Below are 21,246 nucleotides of genomic sequence, written 5' to 3'. Positions count from 1 at the left end.
ATTAATTACTATTCCCATTTGACAGGTGGGTCTCACAGAGGTTGGGTTGCTTGCCCAAAGTGGTACAGTTATAAACTGACAAAGCTGGGATTCGAGGAGCTCCCAGCTCCAAAAATCTGCTTGTCTTTTTCTAATCTCTGCTGACATCTTGAACACACTTGCAACTCCCCGATAAACCTATTAGAACTCAAGTCCCTTGGCTGACTGAAGATCCCACCTCAACTTACTCTAGGGCAAGTATATGCGCTTCCTAGGGCTGCCGTAACAAAGTACCACAAACTGGGTGGCCAAGAACACCAGAAATTTATTGTCTCATGCTTTGGGAGACCAGAAGTCTGAAATCAAGGTATCAGCAGGGCTGTGGTCCCTCTGAAGGCTCCATGGCAAGTTCTGACCCAGGCCTCTCTCCCAGCTTCTGGAAGCCTCAGGCACTCCTTGGCTTGTGGATGGCCGTCTTCTCCCTGTGTCTCTTCATATCATCTTCTCTCTGGGCCTGCCTGTGTGTCCAAATCTCCCCTTTTTTTGAGCACACTAGTCATATTGGATTAGGGCTCACTGTAATGAACTAATTTTAACTTGGTTACCTCTCTAAAGACCCTGTTTCCAAATAAGATCGCGCTCCGAGGTACTGGGGGGGACACAATTTAACTAATAACAGTCCTTCTTGACCCAGGTGCTCAGTCTCTACAGTGTGACCTAGTTGGTCCTATTTTTTTTTTTCTTGGCGGCTCTGCGCAGCTCGCGGGATCTTAGTTCCCTGACCAGGGATTGAACCCAGGCCCATGGCAGTGAAAGCGCAGAGTCCTAACCACTGGACTGCCAGGGAATTCCCGGACCTGTATTTCTAATGGAGGATGCTAGATTTCCAGGAAGACCCCACCCCTTTAAGAGATGCAATGATTCCCAAGTCATGTATGTATTCCAAAATGTATCCCAACATTTTACCCCAAAATATAGAGAGAGATGTAAAGTACCTAGTATAGCCAAACCAATTTTGAAAAAGGAGGACAAAGTTGAAAGACTTAACCTACTTGACTTCAACACATTTTAAAGCTAGAGTAATCAAGAAAGTATATATTGGCATATTAGCAAATAGAGCAATGGAATAGAATAGAGAATCCAGAAACAGACCCTCACGTATTGTCACTTGATTTTTGACAGAATGATCCATGCATTTCAATAGGGAAATTTTACTCCACTCAAAAATCAGTTTGAGATGGATCGTAAACATAAACATACAAGGAAAAACTCTAAAGCTTTATACTTTTTAAAACTTTTTTAAAATTATTAATTTATTTATTTGGCTGTGCTGGGTCTTAGTTGCAGCATGCATGCATGTGGGATCTAGGGCATACGGGATCTAGTTCCCTGACTAGGGATTGATCCCGGGCCCCCTGCATTGGGAGTGCAGAGTCTTAACTGCTGGACCACCAGGGAGGTCCCTCTAAAGCTTTTTAAAAATCTACATTTAAAAATTTTAAAACATAGGTGAATATCTCCCTGACCTTGGGGTTGGCAAAGATTTCTTAGCCAGGACAGAAAAAGCACTAACCATAAAAGGCATGAGCACAAACACACAGTCCCAGCAACGGCTTCTGACCAGGGAGAAGAGTGAGCCCTAAAAGCCCAGGGCCTGGGGAGCAGGGAGGCAGGGCAGGGGTTCCCCTGGACATGGTCTCTGAGCTTCAGGCACAGAGAATCATTTTGAAATCAACACAAACCCTAATTCTGAATCTTGTAACCAGTCCCCTGCTTCCATCACCCAATTCTTTGACTCTGAAAGCCCCTGGATCACTTACTAATGCTGCCTTCCAGATGTCCTGTGGAGATGGCACCAGGGCTGGGCAGCAGAGGGATTTCACACATTCTGTGTGACACACAGAAGGAGTCACAGGGAGGCCTGTACCAGCTCCACAGAAGGAGAACTTTTGAACTCTTAGAAATAACTGGTACAGAAGGAGGGCACTTCCCATCACCAGAGGTATACAAGCACTGGTCTATAAAGGCACGAGCTCAAGAAATGATGGCTCTGGACTTCCCTGGTGGCGCAGTGGTTAAGAATCCGCCTGCCAATAAGGGGACACGGGTTCGAGCCCTGGTCCGCGAAGATCCCACATGCCACAGAGCAACTAAGCCCGTGCGCCACAACTACTGAGCCTGCGCTCTAGACCCCGCGAGCCACAACTACTTGAGCCCACGCACCACATCTACTGAAGCCCCCGTGCTCCACAACAAGTGAAGCCACCACAGTGAGAAGTCCGCGCACTGCAACAAAGAGTAGCCCCCGCTCGCCACAACTAGAGAAAGCCCACGCGCAGCAACGAAGACCCAACACAGCCAAAAATAATAAATAAATATAAATAAATGAGATGATGGCTCTTTTATTATTATTAATTTAGGGGTTTCAAACCTAGAGCAATCAGAGGGTAAGGCAGAGATGGGGGAAGGAAATAGAGGCAAGCAACCATGATGGGCTCTGACAGAATGCTCTCTTTTCAAACTGAAAGTGGGGAATTCTTTGAGGCCATTTTGGGCAGGAACGGGCAAGGGATTTCCTCTTCAGCTGGGCATCAGATTTACCCCTCCTAAAATCTGCCTCGGGAAGGTGACTGGGTGTCCAGACTCTGGGTGTCCAGGGTCCATGAATAGGTATTTGTGATGTCTTTATTTTTGCTAAGGGTATTGGTTGCTCAGAGAGGTTAAGTAGTTTGCCCAAGGTCACACTGCAACTGAGTGGCCAAGGGAACAGCCAACCTTAACCACTGCAGAAGACTAAAAGTACTTAAAAACTAAAGCTCATCTAGTTTGGTGCTTCTCAAACTTTACCCAAAAAACTTGCTAAAACTAAACTGTTTTGGTGGGTTTTAGTAACTTGCATTTAAAAAAATACCTCTGGAGATTCTGATGCAGGGGTAGGGGTGACTTTGGTGGTAGTTGAGCCCCAGACTCTGGAGACCCACCAACTGGGTTTAATGTCCTGTACTACTACTTACTGGCTCTCTGTGCATTTTTCTCATCAGCAAAATGGTGATATACACCTGAAGCTAACACAATATTGTAAATCGACTACACTTCAATTTTTTCAAATGGTGATATTAATACAACAGGTTGTTGTAAGGAATTCTCGAGTTCAATATAATATATTCAATACAATAAAATAATAATAAACAACAAAATAATTTAACATATTTAATACAAGATAATATAGATATATTAACATAACAATGTATTTAATAAATGTATCAATTATTCTATTGTATTAATATATTTTATATATTTATTTAAAATAAGTATATAAATTATTTACTAATAAAGAACTTGGAATAGTGCCTGTCATTCATAAGTACTACTTAAGTACTAAATATTTTGTTTACCCCATGTGATAGGGAGCTTGCTACCTCCCAAGGCAGCTCCTGCCATCTTTGGTCAGCCCCAGGCTGTGCCCACTGGCCACAGTGGTGAAGCAGTTTGCAGCAGTCCCTTCAGCTGGATCTCTATACCCTCATACACAGAGCTGATTGAAAATTTCTATTTGGCTTTTTCAAATACAAACCCCAAAAGGCTGAGAGCACACACCCTCTAGCCACTAAGGGGACCCATACATGGTGCTTGGAGGCACTGCTGGGATGGGTAGCTGGGGTTCCAAGGCTCATTCTCCACTGGCTTGTTTGGTGTTCTTTGGGAAGGTGCTTTCTCTCTGGGGCCTCAGTTTCTGTTAAGTAGGGGCTAGGAATGGGGTAGGTGTATCTCACGGCGCGACTAGCTCTAACAATAGTGGGGAAAAGTTATTAACCACTGGCCCTTCAGGGCTCTAGGACCCTGGAGCAGGAAACAGGAATTGCCCAGATGCTCACCCCTCTCCCAAGCCACCAACCCAAGTCTTGATAGTATTTTTGTTTTTCTTTTCTTTTGCTCTGTGCACATGGTAGGTCTCAAACCGCACAGAATTAGGAGAGTGGGAGGCGTATGATGTAGGATCTTGAGAAAGGAACCTGGCCCCATCCCCACCCCAAAGCCCCCTGCTGAGCTGCCACTCCCACCTCTTTTGTTCCTCCTTAATCACCAAATCTTTCTTCCCAGCTTCCAGGCTCTTCCCTTCCAGACCTGCTAGCCTCCCTCAGGCCCCATGGGCCCTCAAAACGTTGTGTGTACCCAATTCTGAGTTGGGGGGCTCTTAGAACCAAGGACATTTCATTATCTTTTTCATTGAACCTGTTCCTATTGGGAATCTCTGGTGCGCCATATCCTGTGAGAGGCCCTGGGTGATAAGGAAGTAATTTAAACAGAGGGGAACTTTGCTCTCAGACACTCATCTCCTGGGGGAGCCGGGACGGGGGCGGGGGGAGGAGAGTACAGCCAAACAGGTCAGTACATAAATTAAGTGATTTCAGATACTGTAGTGATCAGAACTATAAGGGAAATAAAACAGGGCGAGGGGACAGAACATGAAACGGGGGCAACTTTAAACAGAGAAGGAAGGTCTCTCTTTGGAGGTGATATTTGAGCTGAGACACAGATGGTAAGTGAAAGAGGTAACAAGTACAAAGGCCACCAAAGAAACAAGCCCAATGGGGTGAGATTTAAAATTCCAAGTTTCCCGGTCTCATAAAAACAAAGGTCTCTGGGAGAATCCCAGAGACTTTTGGGAGGAGGGGGCCTTCAGTTTTAGCCCATAATGTGGGTGAGTGGAGGCGCGCCCTCTAGTGGTGACAAGAGTTAAATTTCACATAGCTGACCTGGAATGCCGCATGCTTGTGACTTGACTCTGGGCTAATTATTAGTTTCACTCATTCCTTTCTCTCCCGCACTTATTCATTCAACAGATATTTACTGAGCAGTGTGCCAAGCAATAACTCTAGATGCTGGGGGTAGAGTTGTGAAACCGACAGTGAAGGTCCCTGCCCTCCTGGAGTCGATACCCTAGGGAACAGTTCTTAGCTCACTACTCTACCCCCACTGCCCCTCTGCCCTCCAGTATTCTGCAGCTTAACTGGTCTCCTAATGATCCAACGGGCAGATATCGTTGCTTCAGCGTCTTTGCATCTGCTGTTCCCTTCCACCCCTGGAAAGCAGGTCCCTGCTTCTTTGCACTGCTGGTTCGGGTCTCAGCTCAAAAGTGACCAAGTCAGAAAGATGTGAACTTATTTTGTTTGTTGTTTGCCTGTTCTCTTCACTAAACTATAAGATTCCATGAAAGTTACCATTTTCTTGGAATCCCTCAGCCTAGCGTTTGATAGGCGCGCAGTAAACTTACTGAATGGGTTTATGATCCTGCACCCCGGCTTGTTTCAGAAGACAGTGAACTGTAAGTGAATGAGTTGGACAAAACAGACAAAAAAAATCCCTGCCCTAAAACAACAACAACAACAAAACACCTTGTCCAGAGCATTTTCAATTAAAATTGCAGCCCCCGCACTACCAGTGCCCCCTTTCCCTGCTTTATTTTTTTCTATACATGTATCACTTTCTAAACTATTATAATTTACTCCTCGGTGTTTGCGTGTCTCCGCCACTAGAATGTAAGCTCCACGAAGGCAGGGGATTTTGTCCATTTTGTTCACCACCCTACCCTCAGTGCCCAGAACAGTGTTGGCACCCAGCAGGTGCTCAATAAATAGAGAATGAATGAACTCCAGATCACAGTCTGCTTTTTTTCTGCAGACCTTGAGTCACCTTGTTCCAAGGGGGAAACGGGCTTCAGGAGGCGCCCAGAGGTGACTTCAGGTGGCGCGACCCAGGAGTCCGAGCTCTGGAAGAAGGGCCACTGGAGCAGCTGTGGAGATGTGAGGCGCCGGCAGCAGGAGAGCCGTGAGGCCCGGGCGCTGGGGCACTTCCAGGAAGAGGCGCGGACGCTGACGGCGCGGGGCCAGGGACTGTGGGCGGTACCGTCCGATGGAACGAGTCACCTGACTCGTGCAGGCCACGCCCACCCCCTCGTGGGCGGGGAGCATGCAAATCAGCCCGCGGCGGCGGCCAATCGTGGTGCGCGCCGGGGGTCCGGGGCCCAGGGATCCGGGACGCTGCCTCGCGCGCAGGCTTTCGTCTCTGCAGACCCGGGCTTTTGCAAGCGGCGTGGCGGGCTTGCGAGCTTGTGCTGTAGTCGCTTCCTCGACCTTCTCGTCTTTAGCGGCCGGCCGGGTCAGGCCGGACCCGCGCAGGGGCCCAGGCGGCGGCTGCCTCAGCCGGAGGCGGAGGCGGAGGTGCGGGGGGTGGTGGGGGCCGCTGCCTTCGCAGGCGCCTGGGCCGGCCCGCGCCTTTTCAGCGTGCTCCATGCATCCGGAGCCCGCCCCGCCCCCGAGCAGCAACAGCCCTGAGCTTCCCCTCAGCTGCGGCAACACTACCAGCGGCAACCGCCGGAGCCGCCGGCGCAGCGGGGACGGGGAGCCCCCGGGGTCGCCGTCGCCCCCGCCGCCCGCCGTGACCTACCCGGACTGGATCGGCCAGAGTTACTCGGAGGTGATGAGCCTAAACGAGCACTCCATGCAGGCGCTGTCCTGGCGCAAGCTCTACTTGAGCCGCGCCAAGCTCAAAGCCTCCAGCCGGACTTCGGCTCTGCTCTCCGGCTTCGCCATGGTGAGCTCGGGCCGCCGTGCCCTGCCCCCTTTCAGGTCTGGCCACTGTCACCCGCAGACTTGACGGGGCCCACAGGGGAGCTGGCTGGGCGGGCCAGGCGGGCTGGGGGTGAAGGGAAGAGCTGGGAGAAAGCTGTCGTGGACGCGGGAGGGGTCCAGAGGTGCTGGACATGAGAGGTGGGCGACACGTGACACCCGATGTGGGAGACGGTATCATACACATGTCCAGGGTTGGGGGGCTCAGATACCTTCAGATGGGCAAGCTTGATGCAGCAAGGAGGGAGAAACAGCAGGATCCTCGACGTAGATCTGTAAGAAGACATTCCCACAGATGTTCAGGGGGAAAGGAAAGACATAACGTGGACTGATCTCTTTGGAAGCAGGTATCAGGAGGTTGGGAGGTAAAGGACTCCTGAGGCGTCTCCCTAGTTCCCCCACACTTGAGGCCAGGTTCTTTTATTACCTGGTAGAGGGGATTTCCCGACACCCTGTCTCCTATGGCATTTTCCGAGGCCTCAGCCTGGGGGTTTGACAACCGCTCCCCACCTCAGTTTCTTCTCCAGAAACTTGCCAGTGAGTCACTGGGTGTGGGGGAGCAGCATGGGACATGTTCCCGTTGAATGGGCTCTTTCTTGATGTAGCTGGTGGACTTAGTTTCCGCTCCCCATTCGGGCTGGGTCGGAGTGAGAACCAGCCTCTGGGGAGTAGGGTAGGTGAGGCTGCAAGTTGGGCTGAGAAGTGGCCCCGAGGATGCCTTCATGCTGGGGATCTTGGAGTCTCCCAGGGCAGGGAGCTACAGAACAAGCCCTGATAATCACTTTCAGTGACCTCAGCCTGCATGAATGGGGTCTGCTCCCCCTCCCCCAAGGTTTTTAGCCCAGAGCACTCTTGCCTCACCAGTGAGTGAGGTAATTCCCTGGCCTTGAGGGAGGGGTGGCTGCACCCTTCGTGTTTTCTTGGGAAAGGAGCGTGTCTGGCACTCTCCCTGTGCTCCTCAAACTAGTGGGCGATGCACGGGAGCAAGAACTTTTTAGAAGCCCTTAGCAGTCCCAGAGCACCCTGGGGCCACGGTGGAAAGGCCAGGTGATTGAGGTTGGGGAAGAGCTCTCCCGGCTCTGCCACTTGCTGCCTGTGCGCCCTCAGACTAATCCCTATGTGGGCCTCGGTTTCTGAATTGGTGAATGAAGGCTGCTACTGAGTTTCTCTGACTTTCAGAATTTAATCGAGGAAGCCTTTGAGAGGGGAGGAGAGAATGTGTGTGTTTGTAAGAAGTGTCACTCTAGCTTTTAATTTAGGTCTATATGAAGGGGTGCTGTCCTATCAGCCCCAAATCCTAGGAATAGCTGACACTTACCAAGCACCCACTAGGTGCTTGGCACTGTGTAGGTTCCCTAACTTATGCACTAAGTCCTCGACCACTCTTTGAGGTAGTTTTTTCATGGGACTTTCCCGAGGCCACACAGCTCACTGCTGGAGCGGGATTTGAACCCAGGACGGCTGACATCCAGAACTCTCTTGGACACTTGTACCATTTGTGGTGTATGGAGCTTTGAGCCACGTCCTGCCAGGGACCTGTTAGGACCAGGCCTTGTAGGGAACGAGAAATAGAGCAGAAAAACTTCTCTTAAGCAAAATAAAATGTTACAGTTAGGGGGTGGGTGTCGGCTCTTCACAGCAGCTCTCTGGGTTTCAGATGGTGGGATGCTTATATTCCTCTGTTTTCTTTTTTCTTTTTCTTTTTCTTTTTTTTTTTTGCTGTACGCGGGCCTCTCACTGTTGTGGCCTCTCCCGTTGTGGAGCACAGGCTCCGGACGCGCAGGCTCAGCGGCCATGGCTCACGGGCCCAGCCGCTCCGCGGCATGTGGGATCCTCCCGGACCGGGGCACGAACCCGCGTCCCCTTCATCGGCAGGCGGACTCTCAACCACTGCGCCACTAGGGAAGCCCTGCCTATTCCTCTTTTTCTTGGGGTCATAAATTCACAGCTGCCCAGGCCCCTTCCCACTCCAGGAGAAGTAAGGGTGACGCTTTCCTGCCTTCTTGAATCGTGTCTTAGAAGCCGGGCCTCCTAATCAGATGTCATCTCCCTCTTCCTCTTGCTAAAAACAGTGTGGGGAAGTCAGGCAGCAGGGGTGGCCAGAGGCACTTGGTGGGCCTTGACTCACCCAGGCTGTTTCTTGGGGACCTTTATTTTACCCAGTCAGGGTGGAGAAGGCTTCCTGGCTCCACTGATGAAATCCCCCAAATTCTGCCAGCCGGGAAGGCTAAACCCCATAACCAGCCTCTGTTCTGGGGAAGCAGTTACAAGAGAGTGCATTTGCCATGAGTCTGGAAATGAGTGGAAGAGATGGCGTTAGGGTGGAGAGCGGGTGCTCAGCAGGGCGGGTCTGCCCGCATCCCGATCCCACCAAAGCCACCCAGCCTCGTGAAGGATACTTGGAGAGGAAGGGGTGCCACACAGCCAAGCGCCATGGAAACTAGGGTGAGCAGGTTTCCTGGACTACTCTCCCTTGGCCTGTGAGTCAGCACAACCAACTTCCTGCCCCCAGAGGGCTTCCTTCCTAGAGACCTGGAACACCAGAAGAAGTGACATGACGTGACCTTTGATTTCCAAGGGTGGGAGAGTTGGTGAGGATGCCAGACTCACCTGCGCACAAGGTGAGATTGAGGGAGGGTCTCCCAAGAGCCTGGAGGGGATGGAGAGACTCCCCGTTCATGGGTGGAAGGGCCTGGCCAGGTGCCCTGAGGCCGTGGGACCTCAGACAACGGCTTTAGTCTTCGGGGCCAGTTTTCTCATGTGTGCAAAGGAGGCACATATTCTGTTCTCCCGTGGACTTGCATGTGGAGTCATTACAAGGTCCGATGGCCCACGAAGGATTGAGGAATTGTCTTCAGACAAGATTCCCGTTCCTGATGGCATTTCCAGAAATGGCAGAACTTGTCTGGGCTCAGCACCCAGACTCTTAAAACCAGGGGCCCTGGATGTAGCACATGATCAGCAGCCTGCAAGTGCTCCTTGAGCCGAGGGTGCCATGACTCGGGCCATCTGTGCCTCAGTTTACCTCTCAGCAAGAGGCAGCCAGCCTCGGCCTGACCCTGTCCCCTTGGGGCCGCGGTGAGCACACGTAGCCATCGTGGTGTGCTGGGAAGGGCAGCCTGTAACGTTAGCCTAAGCAGTAGATAATTGGGAAGGGTAAACAAAATGCTTTCTGTGACCTGGGATCAATTATTTTTGGATTATCTGCCTCCTCAAGTTCTCCACCTGCCAGCACCCTTTTGTTCCCAGGTTCCAGAGTGGGTTCAGAAGCTGCTTGGAATTTCTCTGAAAATGAGTTGGAAGGAAAGGCTCAAATCATAAGGCATTATTGAGCCTCTGTGACACGTTCCGAGTTCAGGGGGCGTGGAGATGAGGAACAAATTACTCATGGTGCTCATTACTTTTTTTCTTTTTTAATATTTATTTATTTATTTATTTTATTTTTGCTGCATCGGGTCTTAGTTGCGGTTCGTGGCATCCTCCACTGCGGCGTGCGGGCTTCTCTCTAGTTGTGGCCCACGTGCTCAGTAGTTTTGGTGTGTGGGCTTAGTTGCCTCATGGCATGTGGGATCTTAGTTCCCCAACCAGGGATCGAACCCACGTCGCCTGCTTTGGAAGGCAGATTCTTTATTTTATTTTATTTATTTTATTTTTGGCTGCATTGGGTCTTCGTTGCTGCGCGCGGGCTTTTCTCTAGCTGCAGCGAGCGGGGCCTACTCTTCATTGCGGTGCACTGGCTTCTCATTGCGGTGGCTTCTCTTGTTGCGGAGCACGGGCTCTAGGCACGCGGGCTTCAGTAGTTGCAGCACATGGGCTCAGTAGTTGTGGCTCTTGGGCTCTAGAGTACAGGCTCAGTAGTTGTGGCACACAGGCTTAGTTGTTTTGCGGCATGTGGGATCTTCCCGGACCAGGGCTCGAACCCCTGTCCCCTGCATTGGCAAGCGGATTCTTAACCACTGCCCCACCAGGGAAGTCCTGGTGCTCTTTACTCATGGTAATCATTGCCATTGTCGATTGGGCTCTTGGAATAGGCTAGACGTTGTACTAAGTATGCTCCTTGTACTATCTCTTGTGATTTTCACAGCCTGGGGAGTGAGGGTAGGTGTGGTTCCGCAGTGAATGACTTGTCCGAGGTTACCTGGCTGGTAAGCTGTGGGGCCCTGTGACTGTGGTGTGGCCCTACTGCTACGGGAGAGGAAGCACCAGAGAGAGTGGTGGGAGGACAGAGCTGGGAGGCTCGCGTATTGTAGAGCAGAGTAAGAACCGGGACTCTGGAGCCAGACAGCTTGGGTTCAAACCCCGGCTCTACCACTTATAACTGTGAGATCCTGGGGAAATTGCTTAATGTCTCTGGGCCTCAGCCTCCTCTTCTGTAAAATGGGGGTAATAGTAATACCAACCTCATAGGCTTGGTGTGAGGATTCATTTGTATTTGCAAAGCACTTAGAAAAGTACCTGGCCCAGGTACAACGGAAACTCTCTCACCCTTGTTCCCATGATGTTGGGACTGCTTTTTTTTTTTTTTTGGCCATGCTGTGGCATGTGGGATCCTAGTTTCCCCACCAGGAATTGCATCCGGGCCCACGACAGTGAAAGCACTGAACCTTAACCACTGGACCACCAGGGAATTCCCAGGGCTTCTTTTATAAGGGTTAAATGGTTTAGAAGAATGTGATTCCAGCCTAGCCTTGAGGGTGGTAGAGTTAGGGCTTAGGGAAGAACCCTCTGTCAGAGGAAGTATTAGGAGCACAGTTACTAAGGTGAGGAATTATAGGGTCTCCAGGAAAAGGCAGAGAGTGTGGTGTGGCTGGAGTTGAGGGTGTGTTGGGGATAGTAGAGGAAGATGAATCTAGCCAGACTAGATGGTGCAGGGCCTTGACTTGCTGTTTGGGACGTTTGAACTCTGGTATCGGCAATGGGGAGCCATGGAAGGTTTTGGAGCAGAGGAGTTCCATGATGAATTCTTGAATAATGTTGAAGATGTTACTATTTACTGAACACCAGGCAAGAGCCTGGATCCTTTTCTTTCATTCTTACTTAATCCTCAGAACAGCTCTTAAACATATGTACTGTCACCTCCGCAGAGGCTTACAGAGGTTCTGATCACCCAGCTAGTAGATTTCAAGCCCCAGTCCCTCTGACTTGGAGTCTTTTCTACTCAACCACCCTCTCACCGTGTCCCTTGCTGTTAGTTGAAAACTGGGCCTTTGAAGTCTTCCAGATGTGCAGTTCTGCACTCTGGGCCATGTACAAATGGAACTTTGCTGAATGTCCCAAGGGGAAGGCACTCCCTGCCTAGCCGAGAAGCCTTTTGGAAAACTTCACAAGTGCCTGTGGCACGTGTCTGGAATTTTCAGCCAGGGTCTCTGTTGAGCTCAGCTGATTTCTGCTGGATCCAGGGCTGATGAAGGAGAGCTCTAGGGCTTCCCAAGGTGGCACTGTGGTAATCAATGTTGGGAAGGCGATTCCCTGGAGAAATGAAACTGAGAAAGTTTAAACAAGAGCAAGTTTCTCTCTGGTGGAACTTCTTCTGGGAGGCCTTGAATATGCTCCCCAGAAGGGATGCCTTAAGCTGATAGAAACACGGGAATTCCCTGGCAGTCCAGTGGTTAGGACTCCATGCTTTCACTGCCAAAGGCGTGGGTTCAATTCCTGGTCGGGGAGCTAAGATCCCGCAAGCTGTGCGGTATGGCCAAAAAAAACAAAAAGAAAACGGATGGAACCACAAACTCTTCAGAGGAGAATCTTCTGGGACTGTGGTTTGACAGCCCTTCTTGGGAGCATTGGTCTAACCCAGGAACGGACCAACTTTTTCTATAAAGTAAATATTTTCAGCTTTGCAGGCCACACAGTCTCAGTGATAACTACAGGTGTCCCCTACTTTTCGAAAGTTCGCTTTACACCACCTCGCTTTTACGAAAGACCTACGTTAGTACCTGTTTTCACTAACCTGAAAGAAACCCAAAAAGAATTTTTACTTTTACCAAAGAAAGGTAAAAAGCGAAAACAGCATTTGCAGTGAGCCGTTATAGAGGCAGCCGCACCCCAAGGGGTGAGACTGGCACCACCAAACTCCCTTCCCCGGAACCGCACTCAGCATCTCGGCATCAGGTCGCCAGAGCTTTGAGCTGTGTCTTTTAGCATCTGTGCTTTAATCCCGGTTTATTTGTGCATCTGTTAGTAAGATGTCTCCTAAGGTAATTGCTCCATCCCTTTAGGCCATTTCACCTTACAAAAGGTTTCAGAGGTACATTATAGGGGGAAACCTGTACTCAATTCTGCTATTTTAGCTCAAAAGCAGCCACAGACCTTAGATAAATGAGTGGGCATGGCTGTGTGCCAGTAAAACTTTATTTGCAAAGAAGTACACTGAAGGCCAGTTTGGCGACCCCTGATTTAAGTGGTCTCCAAACTTTTTGAGTGCACACCCCGCTCAAAATATTGTCAACACTAGGTTCAGTATTTGTATACATGTGTATGCACCCTATGTGTATATGTATACGTATATGTATGGTAATGAATGATATGTGTGCTAATAAAACATAAGTATTAAAAGGTACATAGGGGACTTCCCTGGCGGTCCAGTGGTTAAGACTCCACACTTCCACTGCAGGGACGCGGGTTCAGTCCTTCGTTGGGGAACTAAGATTCCACAAGCTGTGTGGCCAGAAATTTAAAAAAAAAAAAGTACATAAAGACAAATCAAAACAACAACAAAAAAAGTACATAAAAATACAACATTGAGGGCTTCCCTGGTGGCACAGTGATTGAGAGTCCGCCTGCTGATGTAGGGGACACGGGTTCGTGCCCCGGTCCAGGAGGATCCCACGTGCCGCGGAGCGGCTGGGCCCGTGAGCCATGGCCGCTGAGCCTGCGCGTCCGGAGCCTGTGCGTACCGCAAGGGGAGAGGCCACAGCAGTGAGAGGCCCGCATACCGCAAAAAAAAACAAAAAACAAAAAACATTGAAAAGTTGAAAGGATGAGCTGAAAAAGGAATGTCATGAGAGTTCTTAGGGTTTCCGATGGATTACATAGCATTGTCTTTGGACACTTTAGAAACCCTGGGCTGAAATACCCAAAGGTCAAGTCTTGCCTTTAATATTCGTTTAGTGAGGCCCCTAGAGGGACAAGGCCCAGTGCTGGAAGCTAGAGAAACAGGTAAGTAGAGTGGAGGAAACCAGACGTGTCATTACATCTTCAGAACGTGTTTGGCAAGCGTAGCGGTGGAGGAGAGTTGGTGGAGGGACACTTACCACCGTCTGAAAATACTTGCCTAAACGTTTAGTACCTGTCATCCTCCCTGGGGCAGGGATTCTGCTGTCTTCCTGCTTTTTCTCCAGCGGAGCCACAAGATCCTTAAGGCACATAGTAAATTCTCAATGAAAGTTGTCCATGAGGGTAATTCTCTGGCGGTCCAGTGGTTAGGACTCTGCACTTTCACTCCTGAGGGCAGGGGTTCAATCCCTGGTTGAGGAACTAAGATCCCTTAAGCCGCGCAGCGCAGCCACAAAAAAAAAATAGTCCATGAACGAATGAATGGCCCTGTCCTCACCTGGGAGGCCATGGAACAGGGGTGACTTGGAAGGTAAAAACCTGAGGACGTCAAAATTAGCCAGATGAAGAGAAAGGCTAGGCCTGTTCTCTACCCCCTCCCCCCAACCTGCAGGTTCAACCTGTTAGTGGCTTGTGACATTGATTTGCAACCGGCAGGTTTTTTGTGTGTTCTTTTTTTGGAATAAGAGTGGAATGAAACAGAAAGCAGCAGCATGCGTCACGTGTAAGAGGAGGCTGGGTTAGCACGCTTTCAGGGTAATTATTGTTTGGGGAAACTTGTTTCTGTTATAAATGGGTGTGTGTCTATTTAGGGAAACCTTTGGAATACTGGTCGATGGTGGTCAAAAGAGTTTGTAAATTACTGCATGAGCCCTCAATCCTCTCTTAATAGATAGTTTGCATCGGAGGGGGGGCCAGCAGGCTCAAGCAGCGCTCGGTGACCCAGGGTGACTGTGGCATGGCGGCTCCAGTGAACAGGAGAAGCCCAGGCTTGGGAAAGGAGAGTTGTGTCTTCCAGCTGTTGGGCGCCCGGGTCAGGCCAGGCATGGGAAGGCTGCCTTGGAAGGGCCTGGCCTCGGCGCCAGGTGGCAGGGGTCTCCATGGAGCCCAACAGGAGTGAGAAGAGTGGTTGGCATCCGGGCGTGGTGGGCAGACACCCAGCGAGGCCAGCCAGGCCCTGCCCTTCTCAGGAGCCTCTTCTTGGCTCGTGCTTGAGGTTTGGTGTCCCCGTGGCGGGGTGGTGGTGTCAGAGGTCCGCGGACCAGAGTGAGGTGGGGCTGGCCGTCCCTTGCCCTTCCTCACCCTTTAGGACCCATATGGCCAGGTTTAAGCAGGTCTGTGGCTGGCTGGGAGCTGTTTATTTTAGGTTAACGGCCCAGCACTCTGGCTATATTTACCTTGCGAAGCTGCTTGCAATCTGATCTGATCTCTCTGGGACTCAGCTGGGGCCCTGGGAGTTGCCTGCCAGATTCCGAGAGGCCCCCCCCCGGGCTTTACCCTCCCTGCCCTTGGGGAGATTTCCAAAGTGGGACGCATTCTGAAAAAAGCAGTAGTTTTTATTCCTGTGAACAGTTTTCCTCAGGAGCCATGATTTGTGTCAGCCATTCGTTCACGCAGCCCCAGGACACTGAGCTTGGTCCCCAATGTGGGAACGGTACACACAGCCCGCCAGCGTGCTCCAAGTTCCAGGAACTGTAGGGTCCGGCGAGGATGATGGGGTTTCTTCTGGAGCACGGCAAGGCCCCTTCTCCTCAGAAGGCCCAGCGTCACAGGCTGAGCTGCCCAGGCTCCCCACCAGCCCAAGACCTCGGGGGAAATTCTGGTGTCCCCAGGCCAGGTGTGTCCCAACAGCTGTGTGTACGGCTCTAGAGCCTGAGGGTCCGGCAAGGTGGTCCCTGTCCTGCCAAGGTGGCCATCTGGCCAGCTGTGCCGTGGGGCACGCATTCTCCTTGTACCGAGGGTTTGGAGCTGGAGCAGGCCAGGCCCAGAGTGGGGGGTCTGAGCCCCTCACCCTCCCCAGGGAACAGAACACGGGCACACAGGGTCAGCTCCCAGCAGCCTCAGCTGAGGGCGTGCAGGGGCTGTTTGTCTTCCACTTTAAGCCCCGCGTTTTTCTTTTTAACTAAGAGTTATTGAGTACCTTCTGGGGGCTGGCCCTTTGTTAAACCCCTGTCAAGACCTCATTTAATCCCCTCAGTGATTGTCTTAGTCTGTCTGGGCTGCTATAACAGAATACCACAAGCTGGGTGGCTTATAAACAACAGATGTTTATTTCTCACAGTTCTGGAGACTAGAAGTCCAAGATCAAGGTGCCAGCAGATTCAGTGTCTGGTGAGGGGCTGGCTTCCGGGTTCATAGACACTGACTACTGTCCTCACCTGGCAGGAGTGGTGAGGGGGTCTCTGCTGGGGGCAACTCTCCTGTAAGGGCACTAGGGCACCACCCCCAAGACATAATCACCCCCAAAGGCCCTACCTCCTCACACCATCACCTTGGGGGTTAGGATTTAAAATATGAATTTAGAGGGTTTGCAGACATTCGGTCTGTAGTAGCAGGTGTGAGGAAAATGGTATTACCCCCTTTGCACAGAGCCTCAGTTTCCTCATTTGTAAAAAAGTAATAATAATGTTGCTAGTAATCATTGACACTTTATTAAGCATATATATATATATATGACAGATCTTGTGCTAAGGGCTTTGTATTCATTAATCTGTTGAACCCTCATAACAGCCCCTATTTTATAGATGTAGAACCTGTGGCATAGAGAGGTTACCAGCTTTGTAAGTGGAGGAGCCAGTTCACTCCTAATGGCTCTGTAGAGGTAGAGATACCAGGCTTAAGAGAACATATACCTGTATATGTGTGTGTCGTTCCCCCTGCCCCTGCCGCCGTATAGACCCCCAGCAACCAGCTCAGGGCCTGATGCACCTAATGGGTCTGGACATTTCAGGTGAGTGAATTAGTAGCCAGTGGACCTGAGGCAGCCAAGCAACAGACTCTCCTGCTGGTCCCTTCTCCGGTTTCAGGTTCCGGGGCAGCAGGCCAAAACAGGAAGAGGAAGTGCTGGGGAGGGGGGAACGTGGCAGGAGGTACGCCCTGCCGGAGGTGCCCCCCTTCTCCAGTGTGGTCAGGCCCGGGGACAGAGACCAGGGAGCCCGGGGTGCAGCCCTTAACCTGCCGTGCCCTGGTGGCCTGCCCGGATGCCCTGCATCCCTCACCCGCGTGTGCTGAGCAATCTCAGCGTTGGCCTTAGGCCACCAGTGAGTGATCCTAAAAATGGTCAGAATCCTCATGGCACTGCCCCAGATTTAGATGGGCTTGAAACATTTTACAAACTCCTGGGATGAAAAGTTTATACAATCATCAGTTGTGGGAATTCTAAGACAGAAGTCTGTGACTCCTGTTGAAATTGTCTGCAAAGTCATATGACTGTATATACCTGGCTGTCTTAAGGCGTATCCAGTATTTTCACCAAATTCTCAAAGTGTCCAACCCCAGATCAGCTCTAGACAGCGACCTTAATTTTGCCACATACCCTCCTTTTTCAGAGACAACAGGGAAGGTCTTGACCAAGGTCACCCAGGGAAGCAAGGGTGTTTCTGGAGCCAAAACCCAGGGCTGCCAATTTGGCTTTGGTTTTCTCAGGCTGGACAGGAGGATAGAAACCCAGCGGGTTTCATATAGAGACACTGGGATTGAGGGTGAGGTTTTTAAACTGAATAACAATAATAATAGTAAAGCCTCTTTTACTGAGGGTTTACTCTGTGCCAGGCACTGAGTATTTAATGTGGGATTAACTCAGTCCTCACAACTCTGAGTGATGTACCAGTCCTTTTTTTTTTTTTTTGGCCACACCGCGCAACTTGTGGGATCTTAGTTCCCCGACTAGGGATTGAACCTGGGCCCCGGCAGTGAGAGCACCTAGTCCTAACCACTGGACTGCCAGGGAATTCCCCCAATTTTCTATTTTTTTAATTATTAATTAATTAATTGATTAATTTTGGCTGATCGGGGTCTTAGTTGTGGCATGCGGGATCTAGTTCCCTGACAAGGGATCAAACCTGGGCCCCCTGCATTGGGAGTGCGGAGTCTTACCCACTGGACCCCCAGGGACATCCCCCAATATTCTGTTTTTTACAGATAAGGAAACTTAGGCCCAGAAATTTAAAGGAACTTGCCAGAGCCTCACAGCCTAATAAAGGGCAGAGCAGTCAGGGCTCAAAGCAGGCAACCTGGTTCCAGAGCCTGTGCTCCTAACCACTGCCCTACACTGCCTTTGCAGGCCTAGGAAGGCTGTGGAGGTACAAGAAATGAAAGCAAACAGGGCCAGGCCTTACAAACAAGAAAGCTGGGAAGGAAGGAGCCCACCCCCTCCCCCGGAGTAAGGAGGGGTCGGGGCAGGTGTGGGGCTCGTGGGTACATTTCAGCATCAAGCCTCCCCCTTCTGAGCCTGGCACACACAGCGAACCCTTTATGAAGGTCATTCTCCTTAATGGTGTTGCCATTGGCACTTGCTTCCCCACTCCCTCCAGCCTCTGCAGACAGACCCTGGCAGTGTGCCCACTGCCCGCTTCTCCCGGCCCATATCTGATGAGCTGGATCCTTCACATGGGGGTGATTTGCAAGGCCCAGGTGACAGGAGGTGGGTGGCGGGCCTGGAGCATGCCCCTGGTGACCCCAGATCCACAGGTCTCCAGGAACTGGGGATCAGCCCTGGGGCCCTGAGCCCAGCACTGGGGCTGGAGGAGGAGATGGCCCTGGGGCTTGCCGACTGCACCGCAGCACCCAGCCAGAGCCCAACTCTTCTGGGAAGCCTCTCTTAATTCCTTCTTGGTTGGTGCACTGTGTTCTCAGAAAGGGCCCAGGCATGACCTGGGAGGGCCTTCATCCCTTCACCCCACCCCTCTCCTTGTCCCCAGAGCAGGGCATGAGGAAACCTCTGCTTGGGACTTCCGTGGTGGCGCAGTGGTTAAGAATCTGCCTGCCAATGCAGGAGACACGTGTTCGAGCCCTGGTCCGGAAAGATCCCACAAGCTGCGGAGCAACTAAGCCCATGCACCACAACTACTGAGCCCGCGTGCTGCAACTACTGAAGCCCGCGTGCCTAGAGCCCATGCTCGGCCACAAGAGAAGCCACTGCGATGAGAAGCCCACGCACCACGATGAAGAGTAGCCCCTGCTCTCTGCAACTAGAGAAAGCCTGTGCGCAGCAACGAAGACCCAACACAGCCAAAAATAAATAAAATAAATTTATTTTAAAAAATAGAGTAATTTTCAATAAGAAACCTCTGCTTGGGAATTGGGAGTGTGGTGCCAACAGGAAGGGAGCCTTTTTTCATTCATGTAAACTTTTTTATCATAGTGAAATTTACATAAAACTTACCATTTTAACCGTTTGTGATGATTACTATTTGGGAGGTGTTTGCCATCTACCAGGAGCTCTCATTTAATTGTTAAAATAATCCTTAACTGATACCATATCCCTACTTTACAAATAAGAGAGTTGAGGCACAGAGAGGTTCAGTGACTTTCCCAAGGACACGTAGCTCGTGAGTGGCAGAACTGGGATTCAAATCCAGGCAGCCCGGGCTCCAAGCCTGCGCCCTCTACCAGTACTTCCTGCCGCTTCTCAACCCTAAGTGGGTGGGTCTTATTATCCCCATTATACAGATATGGACACTGAGGCTCAGAGAGGCTAAGTGACTTACCCAGGGTCCCAGAGCTTGATGGGAGGAGAGCTTCTGAGCCATGACTATCCTGTCACTTAGCCCACCTCTTCCTCCCCCCCCACCCCAGGTGGCGATGGTGGAGGTGCAGCTGGACGCTGACCACGACTACCCGCCGGGGCTGCTCATCGCCTTCAGTGCCTGCACCACGGTGCTGGTGGCCGTGCACCTGTTTGCGCTCATGATCAGCACCTGCATCCTGCCCAATATTGAGGCGGTGAGCAACGTGCACAACCTCAACTCGGTCAAAGAGTCGCCCCACGAGCGCATGCACCGCCACATCGAGCTGGCCTGGGCCTTCTCCACTGTCATCGGCACGCTGCTCTTCCTGGCTGAGGTCGTGCTGCTCTGCTGGGTCAAGTTCTTGCCTCTCAAGAAACAGCCGGGTCAGGTGCGGCCCACCAGCAAGCCCCCGGCCAGCGGCGCAGCCGCCAACGTCAGCGGCAGCACCGGCGGCATCACCCCAGGACAGGCCGCCGCCATCGCCTCCACCACCATTATGGTGCCCTTCGGCCTGATCTTTATCGTCTTTGCTGTCCACTTCTACCGCTCACTGGTCAGCCATAAGACGGACCGACAGTTCCAGGAGCTCAATGAGCTGGCCGAGTTTGCCCGCCTGCAGGACCAGCTGGACCACAGAGGGGACCACCCCCTGACCCCCGGCAGCCACTATGCCTAAGCCCTCCTGGGCTGGGCACTTCAGAGCTTTGGCCTTACGCCCTTCCCCACGACCTTGTCCCGGCCCAGCCTCAAGGACAGCCCGTATAGGGGGCTGGGCTTTTGTCAGGGGGCAGAGAGTGGAGGGAAGAGGCTTTTTTTTAAAGAGAAATTACTGCACTTTGAAACTTTCCTCTTAAGAGAATAAGCACTTCCTGTTCTTCCAGCTCCAGGTTCACCTCCTGTTCTGAAGCCACCGGTGGGAGCCAGAGAGGGGACAAACGCTCCCTTTGTCCCTCCTCCTCCCCTGTGCCAGTGCCACCTGGGTGCCTCCTGTCCTTTCCGTCTTGACCCCCCTCCCCGTTCAGTGTCGATTGTGTGCGTGTGTGTGCGTGTGCGAACGCAGAAATATACTCATAAGGGACACCTCCTCTTGTGTCTGTATTTGTTGGGTCTGGACTGCCCGGTATTTCTCCTGGTGCCCCAATAGGTGAGCCTCTAAACAAAAAAATTTTTTTCAACATTTTGGGAAATTTCAAACCTACCCCCAAAAGTTCCATGAAGAGTAACTGAAATATATATACAGTCAATTCTTATTCGCAGTGGTTCTGTTCTATAGTCACAGAACACTGAATTAGTATTTCTCCTAAGAGAAATATGGGGTTATGTTCCTGCAAGCCTCTGGTCACAACATTTTTGTCAACCAATCAATACACAGCCTTGTTTTTTGTGTGTTTCTTTTTAAAGACGCCTTAATATGTTATATATAACATTGAACTTACACGCTATTGCTATCACAACAGCACTATCACTCACTTGTGACTGAAACTTACATAACACACATTTTCTCCGTAAGGCACATCACAGCCTTCCTGTGCTCTGAACACTAGACAGCACTTCATTGTTACCCTTGGGGACCATTTTAAGTAGTGAAATCACCAACAAAAAGCACCAAAATGTGAAAAACGTAGCACTAAATAGACTGTGAAAAGGATACTTGTTTACAGCATGAGCTGAAAGAAGGCAGAGGGTCACCTTGTTTGACCTCAGCAAGTAGGCAAATTTGCAAATACCGAAAGTGTGAGTAATGAGAATGACAGTATGTTTTCTCCCTGAGCCATATGCATTAGTTACAGATTTCTTCCTTAAACCAAGGACATTCCTCTACAGAACCACAATTCGATGATCAAATTCAGGAAATT

The 21,246-nt window shown here is 50.9% G+C and overlaps 1 protein-coding gene across 1 annotated transcript; it reads left to right on the top strand.

The window, feature by feature from the left end:
- The first annotated feature begins 6,025 nt into the window (after positions 1 to 6,025).
- On the top strand, positions 6,026 to 20,463 carry LOC309831256 (calcium release-activated calcium channel protein 1). The gene is made up of 2 exons (XM_082668299.1): positions 6,026 to 6,573; positions 19,458 to 20,463. Exons 1-2 carry the CDS (start codon positions 6,271 to 6,273, stop codon positions 20,064 to 20,066), a joined length of 912 nt encoding a protein of 303 aa, XP_082524425.1. The 5' UTR covers positions 6,026 to 6,270; the 3' UTR covers positions 20,067 to 20,463.
- Positions 20,464 to 21,246: the final 783 nt, after the last annotated feature.

Source organism: Grampus griseus, assembly GCF_964374135.1.
Source record: "Grampus griseus genome assembly, chromosome: 12".
NCBI lineage: Eukaryota > Metazoa > Chordata > Mammalia > Artiodactyla > Delphinidae > Grampus > Grampus griseus.
This window is presented reverse-complemented; position numbering and strand designations above follow the sequence as displayed.

Coding starts and splice junctions, on each gene's coding strand:
- LOC309831256 (XM_082668299.1), top strand. CDS start 6,271: ATGCATCCGGAGCCCGCCCCGCCCCCGAGCAGCAACAGCCCTGAGCTT. Junction 6,574..19,457: donor TGCTCTCCGGCTTCGCCATG/GTGAGCTCGGGC, acceptor CCCCCACCCCAG/GTGGCGATGGTGGAGGTGCA.